This window comes from Capricornis sumatraensis, chromosome 10 (genome assembly GCF_032405125.1).
Source record: "Capricornis sumatraensis isolate serow.1 chromosome 10, serow.2, whole genome shotgun sequence".
In the NCBI taxonomy this organism is placed as follows: Eukaryota; Metazoa; Chordata; class Mammalia; order Artiodactyla; family Bovidae; genus Capricornis; species Capricornis sumatraensis.
Genome location: NC_091078.1, coordinates 62,627,628 through 62,647,872, shown reverse-complemented (window position 1 = coordinate 62,647,872; position 20,245 = coordinate 62,627,628). Strand labels below are relative to the sequence as shown.

Below are 20,245 nucleotides of genomic sequence, written 5' to 3'. Positions count from 1 at the left end.
TTCCAAATAGGAAAAGGAGTACATCAAGGCCGTATATTGTCACCCTGCTTATTTAACTTATATGCAGAGTACATCATGAGAAACGCTGGACTGGAAGAAACACAAGCTGGAATCAAGATTGCCGGGAGAAATATCTATAACCTCAGATATGCAGATGACATCACCCTTATGGCAGAAAGTGAAGAGGAACTGAAGAGCCTCTTGATGAAAGTGAAAGTGGAGAGTGAAAAAGTTGGCTTAAAGCTCAACATTCAGAAAACGAAGATCATGGCATCCAGTCTCATCACTTCAAATAGATAGGGAAACAGTGGAAACAGTGTCAGACTTTATTTTTGGGGGCTCCAAAATCACTGCAGATGGTGACTGCAGCCATGAAATTAAAAGACGCTTACTCCTTGGAAGAAAAGTTATGATCAACCTAGATAGCAAGCAGAGACATTACCTTGCCGACTAAGGTCTGTCTAGTCAAGGCTATGGTTTTTCCAGTGGTCATGTATGGATGTGAAAGTTGGACTGTGAAGAAGGCCGAAGAATTGATGCTTTTGAACTGTGGTGTTGGAGAAGACTCTTGAGAGTCCCTTGGGCTGCACGGAGATCCAACCAGTCCATTCTGAAGGAGATCAGCCCTGGGATTTCTTTGGAAGGAATGATGCTAAAGCTGAAACTCCAATACTTTGGCCACCTCATGCAAAGAGTTGACTCATTGGAAAAGACTCTGATGCTGGGAGGGATTGAGGGCAGGAGGAGAAGGGGACGACAGAGGATGAGATGGCTGGATGGCATCACTGACTCGATGGACATGAGTCTGAGTGAACTCCAGGAGTTGATGATGGACAGGGAGGCCTGGCGTGCTGCGATTCATGGGGGTGCAAAGAGTTGGACACTACTGAACGACTGAACTGAACTGTCCTTTATTTTCAGAGAAGGCGATGGCACCCCACTCCAGTACTCTTGCCTGGAAAATCCCATGGACAGAGGAGCCTGGTAAGCTGCAGTCCATAGGGTCGTGAAGAGTCGGACACAACTGAGTAACTTCAATTTCTCTTTTCACTTTCATGCATTGGAGAAGGAAATGGCAACCCACTCCATTGTCCTTGCCTGGAGAATCCCAGGGCCGGGGGAGCCTGGTGGGCTGCTGTCTATGGGGTCACACAGAGTCAGACACGACTGAAGCGACTTAGCAGCAGCAGCAGCAGCAGCAGCAGCAGTCCTTTATTTTGCTTCCCAGGTGCTACTAGTGGTAAAGAACCTGCCTGCAATGCAGGAGACATAATGAGACATGAGTTCAATCCTGGGTTGGGAAGATCCCCTGGAGGAGGGCCTGGCAACCCACTCCAGTATTCTTGCTTGGGGAATTCCATGGACAGGCCCCAGTACATGGGGTTGCAAAGAGTAGGACACAACTGAGTGACTTTCACTTCACTTCCATTTAATTGGCTTAAAGAAATTAAATATTTATATAAACCAAATATATTCTCAGAAATATAGAAACTAATTCAAATATTTCTCAAGGTCACATGATCTAGGGTAATCCTGACGGGGGAAGCTAGTTTAAATTTGCTGGTTTATTTAAAACAGGCATGTATTTAGAGTTATTCACAATAAATACAACTCAGACATACAACTTTATTCCACATAGGATTACTAAAAGTCAAATAAGTGCCTGTCACCTGTTAAAGATTTTGTTAGCCAAAAAGATAACCAAAGATGATGGTCAGTTTAATGTTTCACAAAATTTTCATGAATAATCCAAATATAATTGTTAAAAACAAGAAAATTAAATAGATGTAAGTAAAAGTTTACAAATGAACTTTTTCTTTTCTCTTTTTTTCTTTTTTGACTGTGCAGCTCCACTTACAGGTTTTAGTTTCCCAACCAAAGATTGAACCCCAGCCAGGGCAATGAAAGAGTCCTAACCACTGGACTGCCAGGGAACTCCCTACAAATGAAATTTTCAACAATAATTACGCTTTATGGTAGGTCTGGCATCTTTGGTGGTTCAATGGTAAAGAATCTTCCCGCCATTGCAGGAGATGTGGGTTTGATCCCTGGGTATGAAAGAGTCCCTGAAGAGGGAAATAGCAACCCACTCCAGTATTCTTGCTTGGGAAGTCCCATGGACAGAGTAGCCTGGAAGGCTATAGTCCATAAGGTCACGAAAGAGTTGGACACGACTTAGCGACTAAACAACAATGGTATGTCTACTTAAAAACAGTTTCCAAAATCTTTTTGGACAACTTGAAACCCTGAAGTTATACTGAGTTGAGTTAAATGATAGATATTCACTGCATATCTAGATCATTTCCAAATATGATACAATACTGAAACATTAACTTCTGGACATAGGTTTATCCACTTTGGCTTCCTTTACAGAGGAGCTAAAGATACTTGGTTTTGTTAATAAATGTGTTTTGTGCCACAATGAAAAATTTATTATGAAGAAGAATAAACTTCCAGAAATTGTGAAATATATTTATAAGTTTACCAGTCCACAAAATACTAATGTAACAGATTGCTTACTTCTTAGTTTTCAATAGGAATTAAGAATGCTAAAACATATGCATAATTTAAATTACTGGAAATAATATAAGGAACATCTTTATAAAAGGAAAGTAGTATGTGTTTATGGGTGAGGAAAGTTACCTTTTAAATAATCTGCCTGGAAAGCAAAGATTTTGTGTCTTACCAAAATAATTTACTGTACTTCATGTTATCTTTATCTTAAGGAAACTCTCAATATTTTTTATCAATGAAAAATTTTATTTAGCTCAAATAAAATCAGACATGGAGCCCATTGCTTATTGAACCAAACCAGCACTGTCTTATCAGCTACAAGAGGGCTTTTTCACTTGATTTTTATTTTTCCAATTTGCCTGACAGTCCAATGAAGTTATCAAAATAAAAAGTAACTTCTCTTTATCAAACCACAAAAAATTCATTATTCTATTCTATAATGTAATTGGAACTTAATACCAGCCACCCTCCTTTTGCCAACTGTACAAAAAATTTTAACTTATTGTCAAATGCTGTTTTATTTATAATGTGTACTTAGATTATAACATTTTAGTTACTAGAGTTATCGTACTTAAATTTGACAATTTTTAACAACAGCACTGCAAAATTATTAAAGAATGATAGGCACTAGAGGCCAATTATTTTAGACTATGTTTTGATGAAGAGAAAGAACTCTAAAATTATATGTAATGCCAAAAAATAAACACTTTTGATATGTCAAGGTTTTCGAGATTATTAGCAGTTTTATTTTTTCTCAAAAGCCTAGTCATATTTTTTTTTAAGAAATCTTTTTTGTTTCAGGCTGCTTGCCACTTTATTTTTTAATTGAAGGGCAATTGCTTTACAGAATTTTGTTGTTTTCTGTCAAACATCAACAAGAAAAGTATGGAATGCTTCACGAATTTGCATATCATCCTTGCACGGGGCCATGCTAATCTTCTCTGTATTGTTCTAATTTAGTATATGTGCTGCCAAGGCACGCACTAAAGCCTAGTCCTATTTTTTAAGACAGTTAATCTGCAAATAAAAAACCCTGAATATTAAAAGACTAAGGGTTTAGGGTTTTTACAACCCTGTAACTTTCTGTGCTTGCCTTCAAAGTCTTTACATGTTACTTTGGTTGAATGAATATTTTCAACAAATTTACCCAAAATCAAATTCTAAATTAATTTTTTTTGACCTGGAACCAACTCTGGGATTTTCCAAAGGACCCCTAGAATATTTATTCTCTGTCCTTGTAAAAAGAAAAATGTTAAGCTAATTAGGCTTATTTGATATGTTAAATTACAAAGGAAACACTGCCAAGTGATATTTAGCTTATCTTTGTGCTGCTGTTGCTAAGCCACTTCAGTCGTGTCCGACTCTGTGCGACCCCATAGACGGCAGCCCTCTAGGCTCCTCTGTCCCTGGGATTCTCCAGGCAAGAATACTGGAGTGGGTAGTACATTATTAGCCTAAGTGTTCCAGGAATTATAAACTTTCTATAAATCTGATATGCCTTCTATAAAGTTATCAGCCATAATTCTAGTTATTATCTTAAAAATATTGGGTGTCACAGAAATAATCAAATTCCTTTGTTGATTCCATTGTAATGAACTCTCATCAGATCTTCAGTCATGGGCATTTTACAGTCCTTTGTCATTTACAGGCATTTACTTTTTTACTTTGTTGCTTTTACAAAGATGAGATTCCTGGAGAGGACTTTATGGAGTGTGCTTGACCTCTATCATCACTGTCGAATTACAGGGTGTCACAACTTGGGTACACAGTATTTCACAACTGAAGAAGACCCCACCTAACACCCAGCCCTGTGTAAATGTGGAGACCTCAAAATCCAATTGACTATGGACAGAAGCAGGCAACATTGAGGTAGACTGCTTTCTTCCAAGAAGTCAAATTAAGAACGTTTCTTTCCATTCCTCCTTTCTTCCTTTACCATCTTTTTTCAAATTCTTACATGATTCTTCTCTCCACCTATTTTTGCCTTGCTCTAGCCTGAAACGATAATTGTTCACATGTCTCGAGTCATTACAAAGAAGGGTAAACTGACTCTTGGACTGGCTTTGATGCTGGTGATCTTGTCCTTTCTGGCTGCCATAAACTTCTCCCTGATTTCCAGCACCCCTGTTTCTCTGGAACAAGCTCACTGCATAAACATTTCTGGGGAAGGGGGACATAGTTACACAAAATATATAAACAAGTCAACTGGTTTAAAGACGTCCCCAGTTTTCTAGCTGGATTGGATCATGGGGACCCTGGCTCAGGAGTACTCTCCAAACCATGACTATTGTTTTGTTTCTAGTAATTATTATTGCCTCCCTAATAATCTGGGGTCTCCCAAAGTTTTAAATGCACGTAGGGAGCCACTGATCAGCCAACAGATGGTTTCTCTGTGACTGAAAGGACAAAAAGAGAATAGAAGAATGGAACCAGCTCCAAGACATCACCTGACATCATCTCTTGTGACTACTACCCTGAGAACAGAAGAGGCAATGGCGACTGAGGGTCATGCTAGTACTGGCACTTTTTAAACATTTTTATTTATTTAATTTTTGGCTGCCCTGGATCTTCATTGCTATGTGTGGCCTTTCTCCAGTTGCAGTGAACCAGGGCTGCACTCGAGCTGCAATGCGTGGGCTTCTGATCGTGGTGTCTTCTCTTGTTGCAAAGCACAAGCTCTAGGGCATGTGGGCTCAGTAGTTGTGGCCCATGGGCTTAGCTGCCCTGCAGCACACGAGATCTTCTTGGACCAGGGATCAAACCCACGTCTCCCACACTGGAAGACAGACTCTTAACCACTGAATCAGCAGGGAGGTCCAGTACTGATATTTTTGACCAAACCTTGTGAACGGTCAAGAGGATGAAAAGAGGGAGAATTACTTCCCTGGTGGCTCAGATGATGAAGAATCTGCCTGCAGTGCAGGAAACCCGAGCTGCATCCCTGGATCAGGAAGATCCCCTGGAGAAGGGCATGGCAACCCACTCCAGTATTCTTGCTTGGGGAATCCCATGGACAGAGGAGTCTGGTGGGCTACAGTCCATGGGGTCACAAAGAGTTGGACACGACTGAGCAACTAACACTGACATAAATTTGTATGAAAAATACTGGAACCACTCCTGCCCAGGGTGCCAGAGCAACAGACCAAAACTCAGTAACTTTGGTGTCTCTATTAGTGTTCTGCTTGACCAGAAACACGGTATATCTACTCAGCCAATCCCCAAACACTTAGCCAGCCCTGGGCTCTATACTTACTTCATGGTTTTTCATTCATTTTCTATTTTTCCCTTCCTTGTTCTTTATTCTTTAGTTTCAGCCCCATTCTGCAGTTTTTTAGATCCTTGGGAACAAACACTTGTCACTTCATGAAGAATTAGAGTATATTTAACACTTACATTTTCTTCCTTAATCTTTTTTTTTTTTTGACCTGCTGCTCAACTTGTGGGATCTCAGCTCCTAGACTAGGGATTGAACTTGGGTAATGGCAGTGAAAGCATGGAATCCTAACCACTAGGCCACCAGGGAATGCCCCTTAATCATTTTTTTTTTTAACAGTACTACTGTGGGCAAGAATCCCTTAGAAGAAATGGAGTAGCCATCATAGTCAACAAAAGAGTCTGAAATGCAGTACTTGGATGCAATCTCAAAAACAACAAAACCATCCCTGTTCATTTCCAAGGCAAACCATTCAATATCACAGTAATCCAAGCCTATGCCCCGACCAGTAATGCTGAAGAAGCTGAAGTTGAACGGTTCTATGAAGACCTACAAGACTTTCTAGAACTAACACCCCCCAAAAGATGTCCTTTTCATTATAGGGGACTGGAATGCAAAAGTAGGGAGTCAGGAAATACCTGGAGTAACAGGTTAATTTGGCCTTGGAGTACAGAATGAAGCAGGGCAAAGGCTAAAAGAGTTTTGCCAAGAGAATGCACTGGTCATAGCAAACACCCTCTTCCAACCACACAAGAAAAGACTCTATACCTGGACATCACCAGATGGTCAATACCGAAATCAGATTGATTATATTCTCTGCAGCCCAAGATGGAGAAGCTCTATACAATCAGCAAAAACAAGGATGGGAGCTGACTGTGGCAGTTCATGTGACCATGGACTCCTTATTGCCAAATTCTGACTTAAAGAAAGTAGGGAAAACCACTAGACCATTCAGGTGTGACCTAAATCAAATCCCTTACAACTATACAGTGGAAGTGACAAATAGATTCCAGGAATTAGATCTGATGGACAGTGTCTGAAGAACTATGGAGGGAGGTTTGTGACATTGTACAGGAGGCAGGGATAAGACCATCCCCAAGGAAAAGAAATGCAAAAAGGCAAAATGGTTGTCTGAAGAGGCCTTACAAAAGGCTGTGAATAGAAGAGAAGCGAAAGGCAAAGGAGAAAAGGAGAGATACACCCATTTGAATGCAGAGTTCCAAAGAATAGCAAGAAGAGATAAGAAAGCCTTCCTCAGTCATCAGTGCAAAGAAATAGAGGAAAACGATAGAATGCGAAAGTCTAGAAATCTCTTCAAGAAAGCTAGAGATACCAAGGGAACATTTCATGCAAAGATGGGCACAATAAAGGACAGAAATGGTATGGACCTAACAGAAGCAGAAGATATTAAGAAGAGGTGGCAAGAAAACACAGAAGAACTATATAAAAAAGATCTTCATAACTCAGATAATCACGATGGTGTGATCACCCAACTAGAGCCAGACATCCTGGAATGCAGAGTCAAGTGGGCCTTAGGAAGCATCACTACTAACAAAGCTAGTGGAGGTGATGGAATTCCAGTTGAGCTATTTCAAATCCTAAAAGATGATGCTGTGAAAGTGCTGCACTCAATATACCAGCAAATTTGGACAACTCAGCAGTGGCCACAGGACTGGAAAAGGTCAGTTTTCATTCCAATCCCAAAGAAAGACAATGCCAAAGAGTGCTCAAACTACCTCACAATTGCACTTGTCTCATATGCTAGTAAAGTAATGCTCAAAATTCTCCAAGTCAGGCTTCAACAGTATGTGAACTGTGAACTTCCAGATGTTCAAGCTGGTTTTGGAAAAAGCAGAGGAACCACAGATCAAATTGCCAACATCCATTGGATCATGGAAAAAGCAAGCGAGTTCCAGAAAAACATCTAAATCTGCTTTATTGACTATGCCAAAGCCTTTGACTGTGTGGACCACAACAAACTATGGAAAAATTCTTAAAGAGATGGGAATACCAGGCCATCTGACCTGCTTCTTGAAAAATCTTTATGCAGGTCAGGAAGCAACAGTTAGAACTGGTCATGGAACAACAGACTGGTTCCAAATAGGGAAAGGAATATGTCAAGGCTGTATATTGTCATCCTGCTTATTTAACATATATGCAGAGTACATCATGAGAAACGCTGGACTGGATGAAGAACAAGCTGGAATCAAGATTACCAGGAGAAATATCAATAACCTCAGATATGCAGATGACACCACACTTATGGCAGAAAGTGAAGAACTAAAGAGCCTCTTGATGAACGTGAAAGAGGAGACTGAAAAAGCTGGCTTAAAGCTCAACATTCAGAAAACTAATATCATGGTCCCATCACTTCATGGCAAATAAATGGGAAAACAGTGGGAGACTTTATTTTGGGGGGGCTCCAAAATCACTGCAGGTGGTGACTGCAGCCATGAAATTAAGACTCTTGCTCCTTGGAAGAAAAGCTATGACCAACCTAGACAGCATATTAAAAAGCAGAGACATTACTTTGCCAACAAAGTTCTGTCTAGTCAAGGCTATGGTTTTTCCAGTAGTCATGTATGGGTGTGAGAGTTGGACTATAAAGAAAGCTGAGCGCTGAAGAATTGATGCTTTTGAACTGTGGTGTTGGAGAAGACTCTTGAGAGTCCCTTGGACAGCAAGTAGATCCAACCAGTCCATCCTAAAGGAAATCAGTCTGGAATATTCACTGAAAAGACTGATGCTGAAGCTGAAACTCCAATACTTTGGCCCCCTGATGCGAAGATTTGACTCATTTGAAAAGACCCTGATGCTGGGAAAGATTGAAGGCGGGAGGAGAAGGGGACGACAGAGGATGAGATAGTTGGATGGCATCTGACTCAATGGACATGAGTTTGAGTAAAGCCCAGGAGCTGGTGATGGACACGGAGGCCTGCCGTGGTACAGTCCCTGGGGTCGCAGAGTCGGACACGACTGAGTGAACTGAACTGGACAGTACTAATCTGTTATAAATACTGAAGTAGTCACAGATTAAATAATGAGATGTGCTTTAAAACAATCCTATTGGATGGGGAAAGATTGACTAAACAGATTGATAGTATTTAAATTATTGTTGACACGAGCTAATGTATACATGAGGGTTCATTATATATTCTCTCCATTTCTGTGAATGTTTGAAATGGTCTGTGAAAAAAAAAAATATGGGGCTTCTTAATCACAGAATTTCAAGCCAGTCATGATCCGCCCCCCCTCCCTTTTCCCTCAATAAATTGGGTTGACTATTGCAGCATCCTCCTCTCTCTGTAATGGTTCGTTCCACTGTTCCGCGGTCTTTCCGTGGTTCTTTCCTCCTAGTTCCCGCGCTGTCCACCTCCCCCCACGCAGTCCCAGTGGTTTAGCCTGGCTTTCCGGAGGAAACCCCGTGGGGCGGAGCAGGAGGTTTCCGCGAGTGGCCGCAGTCCCCTCCTCGGAGACCACTTGGACCGCTCCGCGTCGGGAGTGGGCGGGTAATCTTGGGGCAAGACGCGAGTCTTGGGCTCCGATTGGTCAGTGCCAGAGTAAACATCCGTCTGGGTGGGGCGGGGCCGGAAGTGAAAGGCGAAGGCGGCGGCTGAGGCCGCTGTGGAGATTCCGGACTTGTACTTGGGACCTGCAGGTGCCATGTGCCGGGCTGAGCCACGCTGAGGGGGCCGCGGGGCGCTGAAGGGGACGGGAGGCTGGGCCATGGCTGGCGCTCGGGCCGCCGCTGCTGCCTCGGCGGGGTCCTCGGCTTCTTCGGGCAGCCCACAGCCACAGGAGCCAGGACTCGGGGAGCTGCTGGAGGAGTTCTCCCGGACTCAGTACCGGGCCAAAGACTGCAGTGGGACGGGCGGCTCTAAGGTGAGTACGGAGCAGCAGTGAGCAGAAAGAGAAGGTCCCTGCCTTCGGAAGTAACTGAGGAAAGGCTGAGGTCAGGGGTGAGAGGACGGAAAGAGAGGGAAGTTACCAGGGTCTGGACTTTGAAAGGAGGAACTGGGGTCAGAGTGAACCAAGGAAGGAGGACATTTTGGTTTGAGACAGAAAGGTTGGAGGTCAGGAATCAGCCCTGAGAGACCGTGTTCAGAGATGAGAGAGGGGGAGCTGAAGGGTGGGGATAATTCTCTTGCATCAGGTATGGGGACAAAAGCCCTCAAGTCTAGACTTTTTAAAGGCTAGAGGATTTCTGCAAGTCAGAGATTAGAGTGAAGGGGCTGGAGGGGTGGTGCAGAATGGAGCAAAGAGGTAAGCCGAGTTGTGTTGCCTCCTGAAACAGTCTCAGCATGACTTAGAATTAGATCCATCCCTTTCCTTCTCGCGTAGAGTAGGAAGACAGCCCACACTCTATTCCTTTATCAAAAGCAAGTCTTAGTTCTTCTGTTTTTCTACCCTTGGGATTCCCTTCAGTCTCTTTATTGCTAGACCTGGAAAGTTTCCAGTCTGGTCACGCCATTTCCATCTTAGGCACTGCCTGGCAGTCTGATGGGAATCTTGCTGACCCTACCATCTTTCATTCCTCACGTGGTTTTGGCAAGTTTAGCATCAGGTTTTCCAATGGAATTCTCTTCCATGCAGGGCCGTGAAACTCTGGTTTGGCTCCAGACCATCAGCATCACCTGGGGTGTTTATTAAAAATAAAGCTTCCTTGGTCCCACCCAGTCCTACTGAGTTAGAATTTCTGAGGTTGGGAACCTGGAATTTGTAATTTTTAATAGGCTTCTTAATGATGTTCATGTCCCTTGCAATTTGAGGATTCCTCATTCCTGTGAGTTTTTCCCACCCCATTGATCTTTTGGGTGGTTACAGGTTCAGTGGTTTTCCTGGGCCTCTTTCCATTTTACACACCCATGAAGATCAGTGTTGTAAAAAGTTATGTCTGACTTTAACTCCAGCTGGCCTTAAACTTTCTGATCTTTTGCAGGCTTGTTGAGATGTTACAGGTTTTCTGCCCTTCTTCTAGGGGGCCTTTCCCGAAATGAGCAAAATAAGAGCAGTTTTAAGGGAGCTGTTCCTTCTATTTCATAAGCAAATTGTAAGGAGACACCTTTGTCTGCAGCTTCTACTCATTACACTAATTAGAGCTTCTAGGTACTGTTCTATAACTGGAGAATTAAGAAGCATCTGGAGCCAAAGGAAGATAATATTTTGATGCTGGTTAAAATAACCTAGAGCAAAGGTTCTTAATACTTAGGGGCTGTGGACCCCTTTGAGAATCTTGTGAAAGGTGTAATCCTCTTTGGATGCCTAAGAAACACAGTTTCACCACAACATTGAGGGCTTCAGAGTCCCTCCCTGCCCCCACCAAAGTTTATTACATGGGTTCATGAACTACACATTTAGGGCCTATGACCTAGCAACAGGTCTCTTCCTTGTATTGAATTATAATTATAGAGGGAACGGTTATTTCCAGAGATTTCTCCAGGGCTGCTGCTGTTGTTGCTGCTAAGTTGCTTCAGTCGTGTCTGACTCTGTGCGACCCCATAGACGGCAGCCTACCACGCTCCCCCGTCCCTGGGATTCTCCAGGCAAGAGTACTGGAGTGGGTTGCCATTTCCTTCTCCGGTGCATGAAAATGAAAAGTGAAAGTGAAGTCACTCAGTCGTGTCCGACTCTCAGTGACCCCATGGACTGCAGCCCACCAGGCTCCTCCGTCCGTGGGATTTTCCAGGCAAGAGTGCTGGAGTGGGGTGCAGGCAGGACCCACCTAATTCTCAATCCCAGAATCTTCTTTATGTTCATATGTCCTCTTCTGTGCAGGTTGAACGCATTGAGAAGAAGTGTCTGGAGCTGTTTGGCCGAGACTACTGTTACAGCGTGATCCAGAATGTGAATGGGGATATCTGCGGCCACTACCCACAGCACATCGTGTTCCTGGAGTATGAGAGTTCGGAGAAGGAGAAAGACACGTGAGCATCATGTCACCAAGGCATGCCCTTCTGGGAAGGCCTTGACATCTCATCCCCAGGGTCAGGAAACTCTGTCGTTGGGCAAGACAGACTCGCTTTTCCCAGATGTTAAGCCTTTTTGGCATCCTGATAACACAGCATAGAAGAAGCAGCTGAAAGTCACAGTCCTGGTCTCCTGTCTTACTCCCACCCTATCGGTCATTGTCCTCAGACAGCTGACGTCATGCCCCACCTCCCTAAACCTCAGTGTTTCCTTTTTTTAAGAGTGAGTGGGAGGTGTGCTTTGTGGACATGCTTAAGGGCACGTACATGCATAGAGCTTAAAAGCCTGAGGTCAGTGTACTTGCTGGCTGCATCGCTAACTTGGGCAAGTTGTTGAACTGCTTTGGCTCTTAGTTTCCTCATCAGTTCCTGTCTCTATTTAGAAAAGTGACTAGTGCAATCCCTGGTGATAAATGGGACTAGTCCAAGCTCGATGTGTGTGTTCTAAGAGTTAGAAATAAGTGCTGCTATTTACTGAGGACCTACCAAAGCCTGGGTGCTTTCCTGTGAGGTAACAGTTCACCGGGTACTACTGACACAGAGCACCCAGCACAGGATGCAGCCCGTAGGCAGTAAGTAAACGGTAGCAGTTGTTGGACACTGATAAGTAATCACGCTTATTACTTATAAAGCTTATAAGAAATAATAAGTACTTATAAGAGGCTTATAAGGCTCTAGGAAGTGCTTTATGTTGATCTCAAAGTTTGTTCTGCTAGACTTCCTGCTTGCTGTTGATTTTAAGGGAATTCCAGGAGGTGTTGCCAACAATATCTGAAACCCTGGCCCCAGGGAAGCACTGTTATGAGAAGGGCTACAGTAGAGTCATTCTATGGGGTGTAGCAGGCCATCATTGCTCACAGCACTGCTCAGAGCTCACTGGCTAGAGATTCTGAGTCCTGGGCTCCAGAGCCACTGAATCAAAATCGCGGAATAACAAGATTGCCCATACATACATAGCGGTTGGAGAAGTGCTGCTGTAGACAAGTTGGGGAGAAAGGTAGATCCTGCCTGGTGTGTGAGTGTTTGGGGAGACCCTGTGGTGGAGATGCCTTTCAGCTGGAATTGCACAGACAAGTAGAAATGTCCCTTAAATGTCCCTAGTTAGGGACTAGCTTGTATAAGGTCTTAATCATTGGTCCAAGGAGTGCGGACTTGCGGGTGTTAGTGGTTGTTGGGCTAGTACCCTCTGAGCACTCATTGAAATCACAGATTCCAGGGGCCCTAAATCAGAATTTCTACATCACAGAGAGCTTCCTAGACGACTCCTTTGCTATAACCTGGAACCACAGGGAGCCAGAGAGGGCTTAGACAAATTTGCTCATGTGTAAGATGGGAGACATATAAGTGTGCTCTCTAACCAGGTCGAGGTGGAGTTCCCTGAGAAAAAGGAACTTACTGGGGGAATTAATTGTATGTAGATCATAGCACGTGTATGCCTGCCTCTTCTTTCTATCACTGCCAGGAAGCTCCCACTTTGCCTAGCAGAGTCTCTCCTTCCAGGCCAGGACCACCACAGTATATCGCTAACCCTAGTGGAGTTATAATCTGTTTTTACTTTTCACTTCTTGCAAGGCCTCAAAGTGATACTAAGTGGGCCATGTCTTAAAGAGAAGGGAATATGTGCATGTGTGGGTGAGAAGAAATAGAACTTTTTGCTTCTTTACATGCCTGGATTTGGTGTTACTATGACACTAGTTAGACTGAGTTGCACAGGGTAGAACTGGATTCAGGAAGTGGCTTGGTTCTATTAATCCACCTCCCCAGTTTAGCCCATCATCTGGGAAGAGAAGCCTGGATGGGGGTCTCTGAATGGCCAAGACATGTGTTTGTCAGCAAGACAAACTGCTGCCATGGGACACATCTCAGGGATCTAGTTGGAGACCCTGCCAGAGATATGAAATCCTTACCTTTAGGTCTGGTTGGTAACACAGACCAATAAATGAGCAATGATTGTAACAAAGGCCAGAATCAGGGCAGGTATAGGTGAGGCATTGGGAAATAAGAGTTAAATTCCTGCACTTGATCATTCCTACTGGTATATGAGCGTAGGGTAGGGGGCTTCCCTCATACCACTGATTTTCAGACACCAGCTGTGTGTTCTACAATTCAACTTGACTCTGACACCATCTACCCAGAGATAGCTTCAGATCTTACAGGCTAAGGGCTCAGTCCCACAAGACAAACATAAATACATAGCCCACTTTCATTCCTTCAGATAAAAGTATCATGTGTCAGACACAGCCCAGTGCTTAGCATGGTAAGAGAAAGATCCTAAGGCCAAGAAGTAATAAAAATAAAAACAGGAACCACTGAGAACAGAAACTGAGTTGGTTCTTTGAGTAGGGGACCCAGGACAATAAAGCACCAGCTAGCCTAATGAAAAAAGTGTGCCTTCCTCCACATAAGACTGCCCAGAGCCCTGAGGATGGAAATGCTGGTGTGTTCTCTCCTTCGGTTCTGTGGAGCATTTGTTGAATGGAAGTATTCAGCCTGGTAGACTCAAATGCAATTTCAAGGGATTTAGAGCTGCTGGTGTGAGCTCAGAGTCAGTTAAAGCAGACGGTGCTGGGACTTCCGGGCTCCCAGTACAGGGGGCCTGGGTTTAATCCCTGGTCAGGGAACTAGGTTTTGCATGCCATAACTAAAGATCCCACATACCTCAATTAAGACCTGATGAAGTCAGATAAATAAAAATAATTTTTTTTTTTTAACTCAGCAGATAGTGCTGATCTCATCTGTGCAAATGACCTGGGGCCACCAAAAGGTGGGAAGAAGACTAATGTAAGCAGTATTACGTGTATTTTGTTTTATATTCTCTTGGCATCTGAGTTTAATTAGGCAGTTATTTTGTACTCAGTTACCTTTTTATTTCACAGAGTGAGGGGAAGGTGGTAGAACTTGGTGATAGAACTTCCAGTGAGCCATGTTTTTTCTGGGGCCTGACTAATTGGCCTGTGCAGCTTCCCTGAGAACTCAGCTGGAAAAGAGTCTGCCTGCAATGCAGGAGACCCCGGTTTGATTCCTAGGTTGGAAAGATCCCCTGGAAAAGGGATAGGCTACCCACTCTAGTATTCTTGGGCTTCCCTCATGGCTTAGATGGTAAAGAATCCACCTGCAATGCGGGTGACCTGGGTTCCATCCCTGGATTGGGAAGATCCCCTGGAGGAAGGCATGGCAACCCACTCCAGTATTCTTACCTGGAGAATCCCATGGACAGGGGAGCCTGGCGGGCTACAGCACATGTGATCGCAGAGTCGGAGATAACTGAGCAACAAGCGCAGCACTCTGTACGTACCGTGAAGAGGCACTCCAGCCTTCTTCCTTCAGAAAAGAAAAAAATCTTGGTCGTAAAAATAACATGGGGACTTCCCTTGTGGTCCAGTGGTTAAAACTCTTGAGCTTCCACTGCAGGGGCCACTCATTCCCTGGTCAGGGAGCTAAGATCCTGCATGCTGCACAGTGCAGCTAAAAAAACAGAAAGAAAAGAGAAAAGGAGTCTTATGTAGTCACTTCTCTATTTGAATTATAGTAAAGATGTAATAAATTTGTGATTTAAAACAAAATGCTTAATAAAAATGGGGAAAAAGTCTTAAATCATACCTTACAGAAACATACACCATGGAAAGTTTAAGTCCTCTTCCTTTAACTTCTTGTTTTCTTTCTACAATCACCAAACTGTTGGTCCAAGTTATTTTTTTATTATTAGTTTTTTTTATGCTTCCTGTACCTGCTTTCTCTAACCTGTATCCCCAGATAAGAGGATTTTTTCAGTGATTGTTTCTTCAAATAATTTTTCTCTCCCTCTCTCTCTTCTCTTTCTAAGACCCATATAATGCAAATGTTAGTACATTTGATGTTGTCTTAGTGGTCTCTTAAGCTCCTCTCATTAAAAAATTTTTCTTGCTGTACTCATTGGGTGATTTTTATTTTTTATTTTACTGTCTTTCAGATTGCTCATCTGTTCTTCTGTATCATCTGATTTGGTATTGATTCCCTCTACTGTATTTTTTATTTCAGTTATCCTGTTATTCAAATCTGATTGATTCTTATTTTTCTGTCTTTTTTTTTCCTCTCTTTTGGATTGGAGAATAATTGCTTTACAGTGTTCTGGTGGTCTTTGCTTTACATCAGTGCAAATCAGTCATAATTATGTATGATGGCACTAGTGGTAAAAATGGCACCCCACTCCAGTCCTCTTGCCTGGAAAATCCCATGGACGGAGGAGCCTGGTAGGGTGCAGTCCAAAGGGTCACTAAGAGTTGGACATGACTGAGCGACTTCACTTTCATTTTTCACTCTCATGCATTGGGGAAGGAAAAGGAAACCCATTCCAGTGTTCTTGCTTGGAGAATCGCAGGGACGGGGGAGCCTGGTGGGCTGCCGTCTCTGGGGTCGCACAGAGTCGGACACGACTGAAGTGACTTAGCAGCAGCAGTGGTAAAAAGCCTGCCTGCCAGTGCAGGAGACATAAGAGATGCTGACTTAGTCCCTGGGTGGGAAAGATGCCCTAGAGGAGGAAATGGCAATCTACTCCAGTATTCTTGCCTAGAGAATGCCATTGACAGGAGCCCGGTGGGCTACAGTCCATGGGGTCACAAAGAGTCAGGCATGACTGAAGTAACTTCACACACGTGCATGCACAAACATATATATATATATACACACACATATATCCCCTCTCTCTTGAGCCTTTCTTCACTTCTGCATTCCACCCCTCTAGATCATCACAGAGTCCCAGGCTGTGGTCTCTGTGTTATATAGCAGCTTCCTGCTTGTTATCTATTTTACGCATGATAGTATATATATGTCACTGCTGCTTTCTCAGTTTGTCCTACACTTTCCTTCCTGCTGTTTCCACCAGATCGTTCTCTATGTCTGTGTCTCCATTTCTTCTCTGTAAATAGGTTCATCAGAACAATTTTTCTAGACTCCATGTATCAGGTTTTTATTTGAAGACCTTGTTTTAACTTCAGTTTCAAATCCTCACTTGATAGTAGTTATTTTATTAGTAACTGGCTTGAGAATATATCTATGAAGGCTACTAAGAAAGCAGCAGTGTTTTCAGAAGACTGTATTTTTATTAATGCCAACAGAATTTAGATATGCTTAAAAAGGTTACCAGTGGTATTTAGGAGTCACTGAACTTACTCATTCTGAAACAGTTATTTGTGTGCACATGTCATACAATGACACTAGCAGGACTGGGATGTAGGAGGGATGACGCCCTCTCGGACTTGGCCTGGAAACTCAACCCTTGTAAGAAAGGAGCTTAACTATCTTCCTTCCTTTTCTTCCATTACTCTGCATAGCCGGGAGAGCTTCCCACTGTTGAACTTCCTGCCTCCTGTTTCTCTTGGAACCAGAAGTTCTTACTGGCTGATATGGAGCCTTTTGTTAAGAATCGTGGGTGAATCTGTGACAGTAGACCCTTATTTTAAGGGTCTGCTATAGGTGTGGCTTGCTTAAACTCATTTCCAAATGTGTTTTTGTGTGTGTGTTCTAGAAGCTCCCTTAGCAAAGCTGGGTGTGTTAACTTCCATGCTTCTCAAGGCCACAAATAGCTTCTCTTTAACCACCTTTGCTCCAGCATTCCCTGCCCTGTTGATATTTTAGACTGTTAGTGTTGGTTGAAATGTTGATGATGTATCAGAGGTTCATAACCATGTGGAATGTGAACTTCATCATATCCTGCCCTCTGAAAGATCACAAAGATGGCCCCATTATTGCCATAGAGGTTCCCAACATATTTGTCCTACTTTTGGAGTGAAAAACTGAGCACCCTAGACATAATCAACATTCACTTTGCTTCCTGTGTTTCTTCATTTTCAGTACCATGTCTTCAGAGTAGCTCACTTTTTTGTTTTGAACTTAAAGGGTTTGAAATCAGGATGATTTCAGTTTTAGTACCTATAATTTGGCTTTTTTTTTTTTTTTTTCTTTTCTTGAAAGCTTAAAATGTCTGTGATCTAGAATTTAGGAATCTGAGCATTTATTCAATTTGAAATGAATATTTACACACACACACCCCTAGCATGGGTTACACAGTACTCATGCACAAGCAGCCTGACCTACCTCTCTTGCCTTGTGTTAGGTTTCAGAGCACTGTGCAGGTGACCAAATTGCAGGACCTCGTCAACCGCAGCAAGACAGCCAGGTGCAGAGGACGGTTTGTCTGCCCAGTGATCCTGTTCAAGGGCAAGGTAAGACCTCCCCATAACTTCACTCTCCCTCCGTTGGAGGTACCTGGCTTAATGCAGAGTGTACAGTTGTCTCAGCAATGGCCACAGGACTGGAAAAGGTCAGTTTTTATTCCAATCCCAAAGAAAGGCAATGCCAAAGAATGCTCAAACTACCGAACAATTGCACTCATCTCACATGCTGGTAAAGTAATGCTCAAAATTCTCCAAGGCAGGCTTCAACAGTACATGAACTGTGAACTTCCAGATGTTCAAACTGGTTTTAGAAAAAGCATAGGAACCACAGATCAAATTGCCAACATCCATTGGATCATCGAAAAAGCAAGCGAGTTCCAGAAAAACATCTATTTCTGCTTTATTGACTATGCCAGAGCCTTTGTGTGGACCACAACAAACTGTGGAAAAATTCTGAAAGAGATGGGAATACCAGACCACCTGATCTGCCTCTTGAGAAACCTATATGCAGGTCAGGAAGCAACAGTTAGAACTGGTCATGGAACAACAGACTGGTTCCAAATAGGAAAAGCAGTGCATCAAGGCTGTATATTGTCACCCTGCTTATTTAACTTATATGCAGAGTATATCATGAGAAACACTGGGCTGGAAGAAGCACAAGCTGAAATTAAGATTGCCAGGAGAAATATCAATAACCTCAGATGCAGATGGCACCACCCTTATGTCAGAAAGTGAAGAAGAAGTAAAGAGCCTCTTGATGAAAGTGAAAGAGGAGACTGAAAAAGCTGGCTTAAAACTCAACATTCAGGAAACTAATATCATGGTCCTATCACTTCATGGCAAATAAATGGGGAAGCAGTATCAGACTTTATTTTGGGGGGCTTCAAAATCACTGCAGATGGTGACTGCAGCCATGAAATTAAAAGACACTTACTCCTTGGAAGGAAAGTTATGACCAACCTAGATAGCATATTAAAAAGCAGAGACATTACTTAGCCAACAAAGGTCCGTCTAGTCAAGGCTATGGTTTTTCCAGTAGTCATGTATGGATGTGAAAGTTGGACTATAATGAAAGCTGAGTGCAAAAGAATTGATGCTTTTGAACTGTGGTGTTGGAGAAGACTCTTGAGAGTTCCTTGGACTGCAGGTAGATCCAACCAGTCCATCCTGAAGGAAATCAGTCTTGAATATTCATTGGAAGGACTGATGTTGAAGCTGAAACTCCCAGTACTTTGGCCACCTGATGTGAAGAGCTGACTTATTGGAAAAGACCCTGATGCTGGGAGAGATTGAAGGCAGGAGGAGAAGGAGACGATGGAGAATGAGATGATCCGATGGCATCCAACTCAATGGACATGAGTTTGAGTAAACTCCAGAAGTTAGTGATGGACAGGGAGGCCTGGTGTGCTGCAGTCCATGGGGTCACAAAGAGTCGGACAATGACTGAGCGACTGAACTGAACTAAACTGACAGTTGTCCTGTTGCCAGGCAAGTTTGCATGGTTAACGGGTGCCTGCTGTGGTGGGAAGCAGGCCAGAGAATCAAACCAATTTCAATACCACTTTTTTCAAGGGTGACTCTAGGTAGGAAAGGGATGGTCACAGCGAAGAACTCCACCCTATGTCCTGGAGCCCTGCTGGCTAGGTTCTGATCGCAGCTCTGCTGCTTCCTGGCTGTGCAAGACCTCCATTTCCTCCTCTGTCAAATGGGAAAAATAATCATGCTTACATCACAAGTTTATGAATAGATTAGATCAGATAAGTAGTTTGTCCATTCTTTCAGTAGAGTAATTTACCAAGTATTTATTGAATATGTATCATATTCAGGCCTTAAGGTACCTCAGCATATATGATAAACAAAAATTCACACCCTTATCAAGCTTATATTCTATTGAGTGTTGTTAATTCGGTACCCAAATAGGGTCTCATTTCACCTATTTTTATAATCCCATTTTGCAGATGAAATGAAGGCTCAAAGTGGTTAAATAACTTACCCAAGTTTATACAACTTGAGAGCTGAGATTTCTGCAAAACGCCCTCAAGTTACTACACTGTAGCTTGGGGTCACATAGTGTGGTATCAGAGGAACCCACTAAAGATGGGCAGTGGTGTGGACTGACAGGCATGGCCTCATTAAGTGAGCGGGACTAGGCTACAAGCTTTGGAAGAAGAGTGGGAGGGTATTCCAGGCAGGTGCCTGCCTGGGGGCGTACAGTGAGGCAGGCATGAGAAAGGCTGGGAGACGACCTGATGGGAGTGAGGTAGGTGGCGGAGCTGAGGATGGAAGGGGCTGAATGCAGGAGGCTGGATGCTGGCTGAGGTGTTTGCATTTGCCAGACAAGCCTCTGTGATTTCTGGGCAGGGAAATATAGGATACAAATATCATTTTGAGAAAGGCTA

General features: G+C 43.2%; 1 protein-coding gene and 1 pseudogene across 10 annotated transcripts in view; one reads left to right on the top strand and one right to left on the bottom strand.

Annotated features, from left to right (window-relative positions):
- Positions 1-3,393: 3,393 nt before the first annotated feature.
- On the bottom strand, positions 3,394-3,494 carry LOC138088051 (U6 spliceosomal RNA; annotated as a pseudogene).
- A 5,882-nt stretch (positions 3,495-9,376) lies between these two features.
- MTMR14 (myotubularin related protein 14) overlaps positions 9,377-20,245 on the top strand; it is a 44,134-nt gene continuing 33,265 nt past the window's right edge. For 8 of the 10 annotated variants that reach the window (XM_068982488.1, XM_068982485.1, XM_068982491.1 and 5 more), the window contains exons 1-3: positions 9,377-9,610; positions 11,504-11,652; positions 17,786-17,894. In XM_068982488.1, the coding sequence (XP_068838589.1) occupies positions 9,455-9,610; positions 11,504-11,652; positions 17,786-17,894 (414 nt within the window). In that variant the 5' untranslated portion in view covers positions 9,377-9,454. The remainder of the gene's footprint in view (positions 9,611-11,503; positions 11,653-17,785; positions 17,895-20,245) is intronic. The other 2 variants (XM_068982494.1, XM_068982492.1) reach the window with 1 other exon arrangement.